Source organism: Canis lupus, chromosome 28 (assembly GCF_011100685.1).
Source record: "Canis lupus familiaris isolate Mischka breed German Shepherd chromosome 28, alternate assembly UU_Cfam_GSD_1.0, whole genome shotgun sequence".
Taxonomy (NCBI): domain Eukaryota; kingdom Metazoa; phylum Chordata; class Mammalia; order Carnivora; family Canidae; genus Canis; species Canis lupus.
Window position 1 is genome coordinate 27,437,703 of NC_049249.1, and position 19,999 is coordinate 27,457,701.

The 19,999-nt window shown below is 37.2% G+C and overlaps 1 protein-coding gene across 1 annotated transcript; it reads left to right on the forward strand.

The window, feature by feature from the left end:
- The first annotated feature begins 853 nt into the window (after positions 1-853).
- Positions 854-18,325, forward strand: PNLIP (pancreatic lipase). Its single transcript, XM_038578898.1, has 13 exons — positions 854-968; positions 1,108-1,153; positions 2,300-2,454; positions 7,080-7,202; positions 8,894-9,028; positions 9,786-9,897; positions 11,363-11,482; positions 11,599-11,718; positions 12,209-12,327; positions 14,468-14,597; positions 16,102-16,210; positions 16,787-16,951; positions 18,199-18,325. Exons 2-13 carry the CDS (start codon positions 1,108-1,110, stop codon positions 18,260-18,262), a joined length of 1,398 nt encoding a protein of 465 aa, XP_038434826.1. The 5' UTR covers positions 854-968; the 3' UTR covers positions 18,263-18,325.
- Positions 18,326-19,999: the final 1,674 nt, after the last annotated feature.

Consider the following 19,999-nt stretch of genomic DNA (forward strand, 5'->3'; position numbering starts at 1 on the left):
GAACTTCCCTCATACACAAATAATGTCCTTGCTTTTTTCTGTACCTGTAAACTTTGTCAAGGAATTGAATTATTCTTTGACCATTTGTGACCTGCAAATGTGGCAATTTCACATGATTCAGCTTATATCTGTGATGGTATCAGGCTGAATGGCTCGAATCTCTTAAAATTATGGTATCCTATTGCAGTAGTTTTAAATTTTATTTTAAGCAATCTATCACCAACTGAAAACATTTCAATTCTTTTCTATCAAATACTTCTCTTTCAGATTATTTTTCCCAGACCATTTTTTCCAAGTTGAATTTTATTTTTCGCTCTTATTCTCAATTGTATTTCATGGTGAGATCACCAATTCCACCTCTTTGCTCCTTGAAGCACCCCCAGCTCCTTTTGTCAGTTCATTTATTCTTTTCTTTGTCTTATTGTTGAGAAATAAACTAGTTCTATAGACTATCAAAATAAAATATCAACTGCTTTCCTAAAAGGAATGAACCCTCTTGAAGCATTGCTTGTAATTTCATGCTTTTGAGGGTAAGGCAAGGTTATACAAAAACTACTTGAGCTGGTAAGCTTTTAGTATTTGTTTTCAAGCCTGCTGCTATCAAATCTGTGAAAACAACTTAGTTTTACATGTATCCACAAAGCAGCACAGAGAATTGTAAACTAAAAAGAGGCAGACCAGAATCCTTCACTACAATGAAATTATGGTGATTCTGGGCATTATGTAACCTCATTGAAAGAGAACAATCTGTATGAACCCTTTTCTCATCTTCCCACAAGTACTGTGGAAAACTTGACCTAGGCTATCAGTCTTGGTTTATTTATGATTAAAATTAGAAACACACACTTGGAACTTCCTCTCTTTTCATGCCACTTTTCCACGGAACTTCTCAAAGAGATAAGGTTTGCTTATAAAAGGAACTTTCAGGTGCTATCTGGTTGTGCGTGGAACCCAACGGAACTGCCACGGTGAGTCAGGAACATGTTTTCCAAACCTAACTGATGAGAATTTACCAATTATCCCCCAGAGTTCTAACTGAACTTGAATTATGCCAATCTTTTAAAAACCTATTTAGTCTGGCTCAATCATATTTTTAACTTTATTTAGATGCTGCTAATCTGGACACTATCACTGCTGCTGGGAGCAGTAGTAGGTAAGAAAAGATACTCGTGTAGTGCTGGAAGAGATTTCCTGCTTTCAAGAAATTCTATGATGGCTGAATTCTAGCCACTATGGAATCAGGAGAAGAGCAAAAAGGATGCATGATGGAAAGCAGGGGCAATTGGAGTAGGGTTGCAGATAAAATCTAAGATACTCAGTTAAATTAGAATTTCAGATAAACAACAAATATTTCAGATAAACAATGAGTATGTGACAATATTATACTAAAAAGTATTCATTATTTATCTGAAACTCACTTTTGACTTTGATTTTTATTAATCTAGCAACCCTGGTTTGGAGTTAAGTGTGGGATTTGAAACTTGGTCCCACTGGCCACATCTGAGCCAAATTCTTAGCCTCTCTGTGCTTCACTATCTTCACCTGTGAAATGGACATAATTACCACCTCCAACGTAGGACAACTGTGAGACTTATATGAAACAAGTCCTGTAAATCATTTGCCTGGCCCCTGGCACATCGTAACTTTTTGAGAATCCCACACACACAACAGCTACTACTCCTACTCCTACTCCTACTGTTAATACAGACTTTATCCTCTTGGACCTCCCTTCCTTTGTGTTGTTCTTTTATGGGTTAACATTCAAGTGTAGGGTTGTGTCAAACCATGGATTTTCTGTTTGATTATTCATGAGCAGCTTCTTCATCATGGGAATCCAGATGCTCCTCAAACATAGGTTAGAGACCTAAATACTCAGCAAGGTAAAGGTATAAAGTTTTGGCATTTGCATGAAACTTAACCAACACACAAGATGACTGCAATGAATTGAAATCTTCACCTCTTTCTAACAACACCTGGGGACACAAGGCTGCTCTTTGCTTGGGCACCATTGGCCCAAGGAAGATATTCACATTGAGGAGCTAAACTGGGTCCCAACATCGGACCGGACAGAGATGAGGGGAGTGAGGTGGTCATACATTGTAAAAATGAGGAGCAGAAGCCTATTTTTAGCTGGGACACTGAAGCTGTTTTGTGAGTACATTGATAGAAAGATGTCTGGGGATGCGGAGAAAGCAAATATCCCACAAGATGTAATTTAACTCATATTTTGTCAGAAAGACTATTAAAAAGAGCATCCTGATTAAACTAACATCCTTGAAACGCTTCTGGGTGTTTGCAGGAAAAGAAGTCTGCTTCCCAAGACTTGGCTGTTTTAGTGATGACTCCCCATGGGCAGGAATTGTGGAGAGACCCCTCAAAATATTGCCCTGGGCTCCAAAAGATGTCAATACCCGCTTACTCCTATACACTAACGAGAACCCAGATAACTTTCAAGTAAGAGAACTCAATGTTTTCAGAACTAAGTCCTATCCATTTTTTTGTAATAAGAACACTAAACTTTTAAGTTTTCTAACGTGAACAAATTAGTGGAATTTGCATCTTTGTAAACTTTTGGGGCAATGAGGTTAAGTATTATTTTATTTAACTTGTTTATAAAAGGTCCATTAACTTGATATTATTCTCTTTCTGTTTTAATTTAGATTCACTTTATTTTCTATTAAAGAATAATTGATATACATTATGGCATTACAGGTTTCAGGTGTACAACATAGTGATTCAATATATAAATTTATGAAATGATCCCCACAACAAGTCTAGTTACCATGTCACCATACAAAGTTGTTGTAATATTAACAATATTCCCTATGCCATGCATCCTCTTGTCTTATTTATTATATAACTAGAAGATTGTATCTCTTAATCCCCTTCATCAATTTCAAACACCCCCCCCCCACCTCCATCCCCTCTGGCTATCATTTCAGTTTGCCTTCTGTATCTATGAGTTTTGTTTATTCATTTGTTTTGTGTTTTAGATTCACATGTAAGTAATATATGGTATCTGTCCTATCTGACTTATTTCACTTAGCATAAGACCTTCTAGGTCCTTCCATGTTGCCAGGAATGGCAAGCTTTCATTCTTTTTTATGGCTGAGAAATATTCCTATATATACTTCTTTGTCTTTATCCAGTTCATCTATCAATGGACATTCAGGTTGCTTCCATATCTTGGCTATTGTAAATAATACTGCAATGAACATAGGGGTACAAATGTCTGTTCAAATTAATGTTTTCATTTTTTTAGATAAAAACCTAGAGGTGGAATTGCTGGATCATATGGTAGTTCTATTTTTATTTTCTGAGGAACCTCCATTCTGTTTTTTATTTGTGACTGCACCGATTTACATTCCTACCAACAGTGCATGAGGGTTCCTCTTTCTCCATGTGCTCAACACTTGTTAATTCTTGTCTTTTTGATAACAGCCATTCTGACAGGTGTGAGGGGATAGCTCATTATGGTTTTGATTTGCATTTCCCTGGTGATGAGTGGTGTTGAGCATCTTTTCCTGTGCCTTTTGTCATCTGTTTGTCTTCTTTGGAGAAATGTCTATTCAGATCCTCTGCCTATTAATTAATCTGTTTTTTGATATTGAGTTGTATGTGTTCTTATATACTTTGGATGTTAAGCCCTAATCCAATATATCATTGGCAAATATCTTTTCCCAGTGTGTAGATTGCCTTTTCATTTTGTCAATGGTTTCCTTTGCTTACAAAGACTTTTTAGTCTTCTCTAGTCCCATTTTTTTAAAACGTTTTGCTCTTATTGTTCTTGCATGAGGAGACAGATAAAAAATATTGCTAAGACTATATGGAAAAATTTACAGCCTATGTTTTCTTCTAAGGGGTCTATGGTTTCATATCTTACATTTTGTCTTTAATATGTTTTGAGTGTATTTCTGTATATGGTATAAGAGAGTGTTCCAGTTTCATTCTTTTGCATGTGGCAGCCCAACACCATTTATTAAAGAGTGTGTCTTTGCCCCACTCTATATTCTTGCCTCCTTTGTTATAGTTTAATTAACCCTAAAATGTGGGTTTATTTCTGGACTTTCTATTCTGTTCCATTGATCTGTGTTTTTGTAGTAGTATCAGGGCCGTATTGCTTTGACTACTATAGCTTTGTAATGTAGTTTGAAATCAAAAGCATGATACTTACAGCTTTGTTCTTCTTTCTCAAGATTTGCTTTGGCTACTCAGGGTCTTTTGTGGTTCCATACAAATTTAGAATTATTGTTCTATTCTATGAAAAGTGTCACTGATGTTTTTATAGGGATTGCACATTGAATTTGGATATTGCTTTGGGTTGCATGAACATTTTAACAATATTAATTCTTCTAATAAATGAGCATGGTAGTCTTTTCATTTATTTGTGTTGCCTTCGATTTTCTTCATCAGTGTCATAGTTTTCAGAAGATAGGTCTTTCACTTCCTTGGTTAAATTTATTCTTAGGTATTTTATTCTTTTTGATGCAATTATAAATGAGATTGAGATGTCTCTTTCTAATAGTTCATTATTAGTGTATGGAAATGCAATAGATGGGGATGCCTCAGTGGCTCAATAGTTTGGCATCAGCCTTCAGTTCAGAGTGTGATCCTACAATCCTGGGATCAAGTCCCACATCAGGCTCCTTGCAGGGAGGCTGCTTCTCTCTCTGCCTGTGTCTCTGCATCTCTCTCTCTGTTTTATTTATTTATTCATGAGAGACACAGACTGAGATACAGAGATACAGGCAGAGAGAGAAGCAGGCTCCTCACAGAGAGCCAGATACAGGACTTGATCCTGGATCCCGGGACCATGACCTGAGCCAAAGGCAGACGCTCAACTGGTGAGCCATCCTGGTGTCCCTGCAAAAGATTTCTATATATTGATTTTGTATCCTGCAACTTACTAAATTCAATTTTAGTTCTAGTAGTTTTTTTGGTGGGGACTTTAGGGTTTTCGACATATAATATTCTGTCATCTACAAATAGTGACAGTTTACTTCTTCTTTTCCAATTTAGATGACTTTTATTTCTTTTTCTTGCCTAATTACTGTGGCTAGGACTTACAATACTATGTTGAATACAAGTGGCAAGAGTGAGCATCCTTGTTTTGTTCCTGATCTTAGAAAAACAAAAACCTTCAGCTTTTCATTGTTGAGTATGATGTTAACTGTGAGTTTATCATATATGCCTTTTATTATGTTGAGGCACATCTCCTCTATGCCCAGTTTATTGAGGTTTTATCATAAATGGATGTTGTATGTTATCAACTGCTTTTTCTGTATGTATCGATCCATCCATTATTTGTTTTGCTAAATGTGGTATGATATGCCTCATTGATTGAGATGAGGCTATTAAACTATCCTTTCATGCCTGGAATAAATCTCACTCAATTGTGGTACAAGATCCTTTTAACATATTGTTGAATTTTGTTTGCTAATATTTTGTTGAATATTTTTACATCAATGTTTATCAGGAATATTGGCTTATAATTTTCTCGTGGCGTGTTTCTGTTTTGGTATTAGAATAATGCAAACCTTGTATAATGAGTTTAGAAGCATTCTTTCCTCTTCAATTTTTTAGAATAGTTTGAAAAAGATAGGTATTACCTTCTTTAAATATTTGGTAGACTTCACCTATGAAGCTGTCTGGTTCTGGACTTTTGTTTTTTGGGAATTTAATTACTGATTCGATTTTCTTACTAGTAATCAGTGTGTTCAGATTTTATATTTCTTCCTGATTCTGGTCCTGAAAGATTTTATGTTTCTAGGAATTTGTTCATTTTTTTTTCTGGGTTGTCTGGTTTGTTGGCATATAACAGTTAGTAGTAGTCTCCTATGATCCTTTGTATTTTTGTGGTTTCAGTTGTAATTCCTTTTCATTTCTGGTTTTATTTATTGGCCTTCTCTTTTTTTTTTCTTAGTCTGGCTAAAGGTTCATCAATTTTAGTTATCTTTCAAAGAAATAGCTTAGTTTTACTGATCTTTTCTATTGTTTTTTAGGTCTCTGTTACATTTATTTTCACTCTGATTATTTCCTTCCTTTACTAACTTTGTTCTTCATTTTCTAGTTCCTTTAGGCATAAAGTTAGATTATTTATTTGAGCTTTTTCTTATCTCTTGATGTGGCCCTGTATCACTGAAAACTTCCCTCTTAGAACTGTTTTTGCTGTGTCCCATATATTTTTGAACATTGTCTTTACCTTTTTACTTGTCTCAAGATAATTTTTTAACTGTATCTTTGATTTCTTCCTTGACCCATCAGTTGTTTAGTAGCACAGAATTTAGTCTCCACATGTTGGTGTTTTTAACACTTTTCTTCTTGTAATTGATTTCTAGTTTCATATCAGTATGGTCAGAAAATATGCTTGATATGAATTCAATCTTCTTAAATTTATCAAGGCTTGTTTTGTGGCCTAGCCTGTAACTCATTCTTGAAAGAGTCCACGTGCATTTGAGAAGGATGTGTATTCTGCTTTTCTGGGATAGAATGTCCTGTAAATATATGTTAAATCCATCTGTTGTAATGTGTCTTTTAAGATCACTCATTCCTTATTGATTTTCTGTTGGGAGAGCTATCCATTGGATGCAAATTGGGTGTTCAAGTTCCCTGCTATTATTGTATTACTGTCAATTTCTCCTTTTGCATCTATTAATATTTGCTTTATATAATTAGATGCTTCTATATTGAGTACATAAATATTTACAAGTGTTGTATCTTATTGGATAAGTCTCTTTATCTTTATGTAAAGTCCTTCTTTCTTTCTTATTATAGCCTTTGTTTTAAAGTCTATTTTGTCTGATAAAAGTATTACTACACACACAAAGCCTTCCGTTATGTGAAGACAAGACCCCTGCATCAACATTATAGCAGACAGTTATCCTGAGTGGGGCAACTGCAGAAATGTTATGATGTCTGGAACTTGATGATTGCAAATAGCTTCCCTATAATAGGATCCTTATTCACAAGGATCTCAAGTCTTGATGGTCTTCTCCTACCCACCATCTCCCTCCAGGTACAAATGGTTCTATTGCACACCATAAGAAACTTGACATTAAACACTTTTCTTCCCCAAATAGGAACTTACTGCAGATCCATCAATTATCACAAGCTCCAGTTTCAAAACAGATAGAAAAACCCGCTTTATTATTCATGGATTCATAGACAAGGGAGAAGAAAGCTGGTTGGCCAACATGTGCAAGGTGAGACAAGGTAATCAATTAAGGGAAGGTTGTTTCCAGAGTGATGATTAGGAATGGGAAAGGCACAGGCCCCAACCAGTCAAGACAAATGCCAGCCATCATGACACTGGAGGATCACCTGACTCTGCTGGGCCTGGGGTTTTGAAGGGAGGTACAAGAGGTAGTAGGGGGTGGAGGAATCCTGGAACAGTCAGGGCAGCAAGGTTGGCAAGCATTTGGTGGCTCTAAGTAGTGGTTATTCAATAACTACTGATATATTTCAAAATTTTAGCAACAAATATTGCCTTATTGATGCAATATTAACTATATTTTTAATGACTTAAAATTTTTTCAGTAGGATTTCATTTCTATGTGAAGAACTAAGATAACTTATTTTGCCCAAACTAATTGTTTTCCTTTGACTTTCACTTGCTACTCTTTGATCTCCTATTGTAGCAATATCTAGGAAAACTGTTGGTTTTCATTTTCAGCTTCTGGTGTTTCAACCACAGGATCCAATTTTCTTTAATTTGCATTTGGCTACATGCCCCATGATAATGGAGAATTAAAAGACAGAAAATCAAATAGAACAATTTTTCCTAGCAATTGCTAGTGCTTGAGGAACTTTATCCTTGATTCACAAAGATCCTCCTACACACTTTAAATTCAGATCTGTCTATGACTCAAGCCAAAGGCTAAATTGAATCAAACCTAGAGACTATCCACTGATCCTGAAGACAGTCAAAATAAGCAGACGCCACTTCCCAAGTTTAAGAATAATCAGTAAAACCCTAACTTGTCTTCTAAAATAATTTAAGCTAAAAAAAATAAAATAAAATAAAATAAAATAAAATAAAATAATTTAAGCTGATGATTATTGGGGAGAGGGTGGTAATAGATTTTCATACAACAGTAAAAGAAAAAGGCTAGGTGATTCTTAGTTCAAAGGGAATGTAAATTTTTAGATATGTGTACACAACTTATTTCTGAAATCACCAAAGCAGATTTATTTTTCTTGCATGATTTGACTTTGACAACATGGTTGCTTTATGATGGAGAAACGAATGGATTGACCTAGAAGGTTAAAGGTCCTAGACTGCAGTTCTTACTCTATCATTAGCTAACCATGACATTAGCACATCATTTTCCCTCTTGGAGACTTCTATATGCTAAATAAAAGAATTGGAGATGATTTGTAAGATTGGTTCATTCTTCTGAAAGTCCTTTTGGAAAAAAGGTGGAGTTATAAAGCTTGCTCATTTACCTTCAGTATATCTCTTTGAAAGAATCCTAACAAAGCCTAAGTATACAGCACTGAGGCACTGAGGATACAGCAGTAAGCAAAACAGGCAATATCCTGGGGTGCATTCTAGTAAGGGAAAATGTAGGCTTATGACATTTATGATGCTCTAATGAGACAATCCACTGTACCACATTTTATACACTTTTTTCTGCAACAAATGTCTACGCCTCTATTACAGTAGAGATTCCAAGAATCCAGTTCCTGTTATGGCCAAACATTCAACTTGGAGCCAGTTTTAAACTTTAAAAGGGATTTCATATCCATAACAGTTTTGTTCATTATTTTGGGGTTAAAACAAGCTTGATATTGTAAAGGTCACAGAGGGAATTTACCTTCATTCTCAAATGTGTTAAATCTAATTGATAAAGATCCAGAATTATTGACCTATTTATTGTGTCTTTTGCATCAGAAAATGTTTGTAGTGGAAAGTGTGAACTGCATCTGTGTGGACTGGAAGAGTGGCTCCCGAACTGGTTACACTCAGGCCTCGCAGAACATCCGGATCGTGGGGGCAGAAGTGGCATATTTTGTTGAAGTTCTTCAGGTAACTATCTCCAGGTTCTATAAAAGCCCATGCACATTGCTCTCTGGAGTCTCTTCAAAAAAGAACAAAGTACTGTAGGGATGACAATTGCTGAAGACATCCCTCTACTGAGATTTGACTTTCCCTGTGGTTGAAAAGAAAAAAGCAAAATCATCCCATTAGCCATTCAATCAATCTAGATTTGAGCTTCATCAATATGCCTATTAAAGCCAATAAACTAGTTTTTTTTAGGTAATGTTACTCAATCAAACAGGTAGGTTGTTTCCACTGAATTCCATCAGTATTCCTTTTAATTTTACCATCTATAAAACCAAGTTGGTCTGGTAATGTCAACTTCAAGACGAAATTGCCTTGTTTTTGTTTTTTATTTTTTTAATAGAAGCACAATGACAACAAGCTAACCTGATTTGGTAACTAAAACCTTAAAATAATGTTAAACTGGAATGTGTTTAAGTAATGGCTTTCATTTTTATCTGCTAACCCCGTATACTTGCTTCACCACCTCTGGATAGTAATTCCTCATCCCCGGCAAGGGTTCTTCTATGTATAAAACAACAAAAGAGAGTCTGACCTCCATCAGCTTAAGCATTTGACCACTGCCATTTTCTATAATACCTGAAAAAATGTCATGAAAATTAGTTGCCTTGAAAGGGCAGCATGTCTTCCTAAAACTCAAGTTTTGTGAACATCTCCTTCTGTGGCCATCCTGAAATTTGCGATATTAGAAAACATTCTGAAGAAGTTTTCTTTCCAACAGTCAGCATTTGGGTACTCGCCTTCCGACGTCCACATCATTGGCCACAGCCTGGGAGCCCACGCAGCTGGGGAGGCAGGAAGGAGGCTCAATGGCACTGCAGGACGAATCACAGGTTGGTCAAAACAGTAAAAACGGAAACATTGGGGCTAAATGTAGCCTATGCAATCTAGAAGTTTGGAAATTTGGCATTTTCTGGATTGGGCCACATGATCAGAAAACAGTGTGTTCTGAGGCTTTGTGAACTTTTAAAATATTGATCTTTGGCCTACAGAGCCCTAATATATATGTGTGTGTATATATATATATATATATATACACACACACACATAAATACTGCATGTGACTAAAATTTGAATTGACAGCATTGGGGGGTCTTATTTACACTATTTTCCTATTGTCAGGAATTCACAAAGGATAAGTTTCATGAATAGAATAAATAGAATAGGGACGCCTGGGTGGCTCAGTGGTTGAGTGTCTGCCTCTGGCTCAGGACATGATCCTGGAATCCCAGGATCGAGTCCCACATCGGGCTCCCTGCAGGGAGCCTGCTTCTCCCTCTGCCTATGTCTCTGCCTCTCTCTGTGTGTCTCTCAAGAATAAATAAATAAAATCTGTTTAAAAAATAGAATAAATAGCATAAATAACAGAAGAGATAATAAATAGAATTAAACTCAAAGAGCTCAAAAATATATAATTAATTATAATCTATTTTGATAGTAATTGATAATTAGCCCAATCCTTATCCACCACAAGTCAGAAATTGCAGGGGACACATGATTTAGCTGGGCTGACCGATTCTGCATGCTGCTAGTTAGATAAAAAATACCATTTCACAAATCCCAGACTGGTTGCATTTGGTCAATGGGCTCACATGTTGTATACTCAGGCCCTAAAGCAACCTTGTAGGCTTTGCTATCCTGGGTTTGAGAGGTGATCATCTCAGGGAGCAACCACTTTCCTCTTCCGTCTTCCCACTCTGTCTCCGACCTTCTGATTTTTGTGTTGATACTTTGGATAAACTGGTCACATTTGGATTGCTGGGGACATCTGGATGTCTATCATTAATTTGCTGGAGAGAACATTCTTTCTCATTATTTGTGGATGTTTACAAAAGCCTGCTCAAAAAAAAAAAAAAAACAAAAAAAAAAAACAAAAGCCTGCTCAGCCAGGTACTCTCTGTGAAGCGATGGTCCTGGCGACCATGACAATCAAAGTTCTTGCCCTCATAGGATTTTACAGGGGAATGGGAAGGAACTCTTTTATCCTGAACAGCTTTTAGGAGTCTCCCAGAATCTGTCTCTTTCCTTGTAACTGCTGCTAGTAACCCAGATTGTCCCAGTGACTAAGCATTCATAAGTAGAGCCAGATTCCATGGTTCGAGAAAAACTCATTGTAATGCAAATAGAAAATTAGACACAGAAAGTATAAGAAAATGAGAAGGTAGGGAAGAACTAGCTTATCTCTTTCCAGGCATAAGTCATGGTTCCCACCATGCTTGCACTTGGGTAGGTAATTAATGAAGAAAGGTAAATGTGGGTGTACACTGATATTAACATGACATGTCCTATTTACTTTAGGGTTGGATCCAGCTGAACCTTGCTTTGAGGGCACACCCGAATTAGTCCGATTGGACCCCAGCGATGCCCAGTTTGTGGATGTAATTCACACAGATGCTGCCCCTATAATCCCCAACATGGGTGAGTTCTTCAATTCATCTTGCGTGAGTGTTTTTTGAGTCCATATATTAGAGTGTTTTAGAATGTTTTGAGTCTATATATTAACATCAACTTTCTCATATTTTAATATTTCTCAGGGTTTGGAATGAGTCAAACTGTAGGCCACCTAGATTTCTTTCCAAATGGAGGAAAAGAAATGCCTGGATGTCAGAAGAATATTCTCTCTCAGATTGTTGACATAGATGGGATCTGGGAAGGTAAAACCATTACATACATGAAGAGATTTGTGGGAAAATTTGTTTCACTTTTTTGCTAAATTTGCTGAATATTTTGGCACGGGTCTCACATTTTCTATAACAAAGGACTTTTAACCCAAAATGCAGGCTTTTCACTGGGGAAAGTGGGCATGAGGAGATTATAGGAAGAAAATGTATTTATAGCCAACTTTCTAAGGATCTAATTCAGGGAATTCATTACTAATTTGTACTTATACCTATGTGGACCAATCTCCTTCTTTTAAAGTTATTTTTCCATTTCATTTATCTATGGAATTACTATTAAAATCTTAAATAGTATTTAACTTCTAATTGCATCACAAATCATAAATATGCTTCATAGATGATTTTGTTCTGTGACCACCATGAGTTCACACTAATTAGAAAAATCTATTCAACAACCATGTTCTAATCAGAACATTAACTTGGAAAAATAAAATCTGTTGCTGATGTATACTGTCTGATTTCAAAGGGACTCGTGACTTTGTGGCCTGTAATCACTTAAGAAGTTACAAGTATTACTCTGATAGCATCCTCAACCCTGACGGCTTTGCTGGATTCCCTTGTGCCTCTTACAATGTTTTCACTGCAGTAAGTAGACTCCACTTTGAACCTAAAGAATTTTGTGACCATCACTTCTCATGACGGGTGTAGTTCACTGTATATGACATGCATTTAGTGAATGCCTCTACATGATTGCCACACTATTTATACTTTTAATTATACATATTTTTATTTTTTTAATTGAAGTATAGTTGACATACATATTTATGGTAATAGTGATGAGGCATTGGAGAACTTCAGAGAAATGGCCTTGTATTCTGAAATGTTCCATGTCTACCTTCTTCACTATCACTTCAGTATGTACCAGGCAAATGTTTAAACTTGTTTTAGAAATAACTATAACTAAAAAAAAAAAAAGGCTATGGAAATCTGAGCTATGGCTACAGGAAGCCAATAAATATGGAAAACTTGTCTTAAAACTGACCATACAAAACTATATCATTATGGGCATGTGGATATTTCTGTGCAATCTCATAATTGCTAAGTTTTTGTTTGTTTGCTTGCTTGCTTTTGAGTTTTCATCTTGTTTGGTATTTGCTAGGTATCTGGGTTAGAATCCTCAAATGTGATCTTGAAAATAACATATCTATTGCCTGTTATTTTTTCTTGATTTTCCTTTCACTATAATTTTTTCAAATAAAAATACATAACTTGTGTCATTTAATAAGTAAAATTTTAAGTAAGATGCCAGGTAAAGACATAATTATCAAGGATGTATAACTTAGTGCTGAAGAGAAAAGATCTGAAATCTGATTTCATCATTAAATGACTGATTTGGGAGAAATGCTCAACCTCTCTAAGGCAGTTTTTTCATTTCTAAATGTGAATATTAATGGTAGACTCCATAGGTTTGGCGGGAGGATTTAATGAGGTGATATGTTTTAATACCTTAGCTCGGAATCTAAAATATCATAATGAGCATTCAACAACTGTTGACTGTATGTATTTGGGGGGAAGTGCATAGTTTATTTACAGTATAGCTTGTGTACGTAAGAAAACCATCCTTCTTCTTTGGTCTAACTTTGTTTTTATCTTTTCCTGGATCCTCAATCTCTAGGTAATGGGGAAAATAAGCAAAGAAACTTTAAGTTTCATTCAGTTAAAATTTAGTCTGATTCAGTAATATAAATAGTCCTTTTAGGTGATGCTCAGACACTTTTTAAGAAAAAGTTCTCAGTTTTGCATATTTCTCAGTCTTGGGACTCCATCATCTTGTGTCTAAGCTGGTATTGGGCACGATGATCATGGTGGTGGTGGTCAGTGAGTGTGTAGGGCAGAGGGAAGGAATTGGGGGCCTGCTTATTGACAGATATGGGGCTGATTTCTGCATATAATGTCTAGGCACATCTACTCTTCTGGCTTGGCCAACTTTCCCGTATAGCTCTGGCCATTTCTTCCTAGACCAGCTCAGTCTCTCCTTAGCTTTTGCTGGATGCAGACTCTGAGACTCGGCTCAGTCCTCATCTAGTTCATTGATTCAGGAGTCTGCCCTGGTCTCCATTATGGAGCAGGATTGCCCCTCTAAAAAAGCAATTTTGATGTCTTTCCAACTCTGTTTCTCCCTTTTCCTCTCTTGTTCCCATAACTCCTGGCCCTGAAAGAGGACATGTTCTTAAGTTCTATATATCTTCTCCAAACCCCAACCTCACAGCTAAGACTTAAGGGCCAACTGGGGCATTTTCTGCTCACATTGGGAGAATTCTGAGAGCTGAATCCTTCAGACCTTAATATGCTAAGTGGGAGCTAAAAAATGTGAGAAAAACCTGACTTCTAAAGGGTCCTATTTTGCATATCACTCCCTGCTCTTTCTTTTGCAATCTTTCTAAAATAAATTCTAACCACCTGTAGGCAGGAGGATGTCTGAGCAGCTTACAGAGGCAAAAGAGAAAAGATTGAAATATCTGTATAAATACATATTTAAGTTCCCTTTTTGTATGATTTTTATATTTTTGTTAGTATTGTGTTATTTAATAGTAAAGTCTCTCATTTGTCATTGTAACTAATGAAATGCATTTTTAATTTTTGCTGAGACATAATGAAAGTTGGCTTTTGCCATCAAGACACAAGTGGCTTTAGAATATTCCAACTACAACAACATGTGGAAAAAAGATGGCGCACTATTAAAAGAAAGAGTGTCCTCATTTCATCATTTGCTAATTTTCCCTAGAACAAGTGCTTCCCCTGCCCAAGCGAAGGCTGCCCACAGATGGGTCATTATGCTGACAGATTTCCTGGAAAAACTGACAAAGTGAACCAGATATTCTATCTAGACACTGGTGATGCCAGCAATTTTGCCCGTGAGTCTCTACTATAGTTGCTTTAAATTCATAATGCTCTGTATTATCATGTTTGGTGAAAATCTGTGAAATTGCTCCTCTGTACAAAAGTTGTAAACACTCCTTCCCAACATGGAAAAATTTTCAAAAGTTGTCGTGCTCAATGCAACTCTGGCTAATTGAGGTAACGGAGCAGAATTTGGAGACCTGAACTAACAATGATACAAAAATTAACTTCTTCATATTTAATTCTGGTGCTGAATTCGGGAGGCTTCTTCCGCTCCAGATTCTTCCAATTCAGTCGGAAGTTTCACTAAAGCAAAATTCTGAGGTTTTGTACAAGCAGAAAAGTAATCCAGGAGAGAGATGGGAGAGGTTGTGGGAATGGCAGGGAGATTTAAGAGCTGTTTAGGGTAGTAGACTCTGTGGGTGATAGGAATTGGAGGTGATAGGAATTGATCACCATTGCAGCAATGTTGAGGCATGTTCCTTCCTGAGTCACAGAGGGAGGAAACTATTTAGATGGGAATCAGGGGGGTTGGCTGCATTGTAAAAACTAAAGCCCAGTTTTATCCCCTTCTCAATTTGGCCCAGGTTAGCTCTAAATGACATAAACTGCTAGTTAAATCTTGACTAGTACCACAAAGTGGTTGCCATAAATTAATATATTTCCAATGGCAAGGGAAAGCTGAATTACAGAATTTTAAAAATAAATGTAGACAATTCAGACAAAAAGACAAGACTCTAAAATGTGATAACTTGTGAAAATAGTAAATTGAGGGGTTTCTGGGTGGCTCAGTTGGTTAAGCATCTGCCTTTGGCTCAGGTCATGATCTCGGGATTGAGCCCCACATGGGACTCCCTACTCAGCAGGGAGTCTGCTAGTCCCTCTGCCTCTCCCCCTACTTCTTTTCTCTTTCTCGCTCTCACATAAATAAAATCTTAAAAAGAAAAAGAAAATAAATTGATGAAAATGTCATACTCTATCATTTTCCCACTTTTTTTTAGATTTTATTTATTTTATTTGAGAGAGAGAGAGAGAGGAGAGAACAAGCCAGTGAGGGGCAGAGCAAGAGGGAGAGAGAGAATCCCCAGGCCGACTCAACACTGAGCTCAATGACAGACACAGGGCTTGATCTCATGGTTGTGACAAGATCATGACCTGAGCCAAAACCAAGAGTTGGAAGCTTAACTGATTGAGCTAACCAGGCACCCCTTTCCTACTTTCTTTTAAGATAAAGTTCTTTTAATATTCAAAAATAAATTGTTAGGTTAAGAAATTGAAAGCAAAATATATGACTTACATATATTACTTGAGATGTATTGACTTTGGAAAGATTCCATGCTCCTCCCGAGGCCCCACACCTGTCTTCTGAACATTGAGATGAAGGACACTATTTGATTAGAAGAACAACCAATACTATATATAAATTACTCAAAAATCAGCAGCAGTGGCATCCAAATTAGCCTGGTTTTAGCATATCTTCTCTATAAGCTGACAGTTTGCAAATATTTTCCCCCGCAGGTTGGAGGTATAAGGTAGCTGTCACACTGTCTGGGAAGAAGGTTACAGGACACGTGCTAGTTTCTCTGTTTGGAAATAAAGGAAATTCTAAACAGTATGAAATTTTCAAGTGAGTAAAATATTACCCACTTCTTAAATGTTGTAATCTCTTGCACATATAATGCATGTGATGCACATAAGCATTTATCCGTAACTATATGGGAATATAGTACCACCACATGTCATTCCAAGGAAGAGATTTTTTTTAGCTTGCACCTTAATACATTTCAGAATTCTGTTTCTGAGTTTTTTCTCTGCTATTTCCCGAGAAAACCACTGATGTTTGCTTTGATCCCTGGCATCTGATTTATAATCAGTAAATAATTATTCTGTCCACAAAACAACTAGGAAAAGATGATACGATGATGTCACCATTTATTAAATTGTGGGAGGTTTGTGTCTAAAACGTATTAAGTTTTATTATAGTAAGGATGACTTTAAGGTAATACAACTTAATGTTGGCAAATGACCTGTCACTGAGTTGCATGCATGTCTGCATTTATTTAATACATGAGAGTGGCAAGTGTACTGTCAATCATCCTACTAGAGATGCATCATAACCTGGTTTTAGAAACGTATATGTACAGATTTATATGTATATTTTTGTATCTTCATGTATGTTTTCATTAACTTCTCAATTCTCAAGGGGCACTCTCCAACCAGAGAGCACTCATTCCAATGAATTTGACTCTGATGTGGAAGTTGGAGATGTGCAGAAGGTTAAATTTGTTTGGTACAACAATGTGATCAACCCAACTCTACCCAGAGTGGGAGCATCCAAGATCACAGTGGAAAGAAATGATGGGAAAATGTAAGTAATAAAAATCCAAAGACCCCAAATAAAATTCCAAAAATCCAAAGAGAACGAGTCACCTTTGCTACTCCCACTGGAAGTCTACGTTAGGTTAAACCTCTGACGATAGTTCTCCAAAGCCATGGCCACATTTGCTTCCCTACTACCTTCTGTTTCTTTAGGAAAAAAAAGAGTAGAACTTTCAGGGAATAACTTTGAGAGATTTGTCGATGAGCATGTGTCATTTGATGCAAGTTAAGTGTTAAGTTGAGAATCTGGCTTCATGTCACTAAGGTGAAAAGAGTGAGTTTGTTTGGTAACTGTGCTTTGTGTTACGTGTCTGACAGCAAGTCATGGGTTGTATGGTGGGGAGGGTGGATGGAGGGGACAAGAAGGATTAGAGATTAGAGATTATGAAGAAACAGGAGAGTATATTGGGGTAATGACTATGCTTACTCTACTGATGGTGGTGATGGAATGGGGGTACTATTCTTATCTCCATTAAAGACATTTAAATGAAGCCTCAGTACCATAATTTGTAGGCAGCAAATTTGACTCCAGCAAGTTCTTAACTACCACGAAAAAAAATTCAGTTCAACTTTATTCATATATAGATCGTGTGTGCCCTTCATTTCTTGTGTCCTTTATTAGTATTAGTGTTTAACCTTTAATTTTCTATTTGTGAGTGTGCCAGCTATCAGACCACAGAGAGGGAAATGAAAATGAGAAGACAAGAGCACCTTCTGAGCACCTTTTATGTCCCAGGCACTTTACATAAGTTCATATATGTTATTAAAGAAAATTAGCTCCCAAGCAAACTAAGTTTTTGTTCAATCTTAATGAGTAATGCTAGTCATTTCAACTCAATTATTGAATTAAATAAGAATGCCTAGTGAATGTAACACCAGGACCTCAGAAATTTCCCTCGGATTTCTGAAATCCCTGGCTGATTTCTTATCATGCACTGATTAACAATGTGCCCAGGGCTTAGTAGGTGTTTCAGGATATGACAAATGAACGCTCCCTGTCCTTAGGGGCATCTAGTGATGCTTCCTCTCTCTGCTATTGCACAGCTATGAAAGAACATTGGAAAAGAGAATTCAGTCCTTTATACAGAAGAGGTCTGTCTTCCCTTGGCCAATGTCTGGTCTCAGGCACAGGGAACGGTTTTCACTCAGACCGGGGAGAAGAGAAGCTGTCTTTATGCTCAGTGCACAAGCTGTGCACCAAGAAATGCTGATTTTTCTGTTGTTTTCTCTCTGCAGATTCAACTTCTGTAGTAAAGAAACCGTGAGGGAAGATATTTTACTTACTCTTACCCCATGTTAAGAGTCACAGACCTGTGACCACCGCATATCTTACTACTAATAAAATCTCATGATGAAGCAATCATTTCTTTGTTGTCATGTCTTTTTTTCCCCATGTAACTTTTGGATAATGTGATTAAAATCCAAAATTTGGAGTTGATCCAAAGAACCACAAATGACTATTGAAGTCTGCTACACGTTCCAGGGCATTTGAGCTTGGGAATATTGTTTACTTGGCACTGACATCAAGCCCATGGCTAAGATTACTGGTGTCATTCTGATCACTTAAGGCAGACTTCCTTAAGATGACCCCCTCCTGGGGTGAACACATGGCGAGTAGCAACCGTTGCCACTTTCCCATCGTCTTTACATTCTGTGTCTGCTTCTAATCAGACGTCTCAGGAAAGATGACGCATAAAGAGACAAGGACTGAGCAGATCCAATGCTTCTTGACCAGTCTTTCTGCTCACAGTGGGGTGGCCCCAGGCCCCGCTCCTTTCCGCAGCCTTTTTAATTTTTCTAAAGCACAAATCAAAGATCCTCCCAATGGTCCCCAGGTAAGAATCCACATCCCTCAGTGAGCCTTATGAGACCCTCTTGCCTAAATTTGAACTGAGGACTCTAGCATCATCTCTCACCACATTTCTTCTAGAAATAAACATTCCAGCACTGTCCTCAAAGCTTCCCTAATCTCAGATGCTGCTAGACCTTTACACAAACTCTTCCTCTCCCTAGGGAGGTCCTTTCTCCTGTCTTCTTGCCTATTGAACTCCTTTTGCTTCTTAAATCTGTGTGTAGACATCATTTCTTCCAGGAAGACTTCCTTCACTTCCATTTCCACACCCCCTAAGACTGGATGAGAGGCTCCCCTACTACATTACTGCTGCACCCAGAACTTACCCCATCTCAGCACTTATTTCTCTAAATCTGTAATTGCCTATTTACTTGTCTGCATATCTCTCCTTAAGGGGCTTACATGTTGTATGTGGCTGGCAAATGCCTGGCATGTAGTGGGATGCTAATGACCATCTACCATGACTCTACCATCATGGTAGAGATGGTAGAGATGACTCTACAATCTGCTAGAGTCTGGTATTTAAAATTACTGTCCAATTACATTAAAATTACATGTCCAATTACATTTAAAATTACATGTCCAATCACTAATATCTTAAAAGAGAAAGAGCCACCTGTGCTAGGTTTTGAAAGGTTTGTGAGGATTTGCCAAGAGGACATGGCAAATGGAGGCGGTAGGGCACTCCAGAAAGAGCGAACAAAGCCACAGAGATGTGAAAATGCTTTTCATTCTGTGCTTCACCAAAGTATCCACAAGTTGATCAACACAGGTAAACTTGTTTTGAGAATCATTAATCCATACTCATCAGGATACTTCCACTTGCATGAACTCAAAGCTCTAATTCAAACAGGCTTAAAGAAGGAACTGGATTGGCTCACATGATTGGAAAGCCCAGAGATGGGGAAGCTTCAGGTTTTGTTGAGCCAACAACTTAATGACCTCTTCAGAGCCATTTTTCTCCTGTTCCCATGCTCTCTTGTCTATGGTGTCTAACGGTTTTATACCAAGGCTGGCTCCTCTCCCAGTTATTTTACCATAATTAAGACCATACAGACCTTCTCTTTCACATTCAGTAAGAGACAAAAAGTACATCTTCCTCCCTGTCTTCCCAAATGAAATCCCTGAGATTTACTCTGATTGGCCTGTGGCCTGAGAAATGGAATGTGCCCATTGGCATAACCC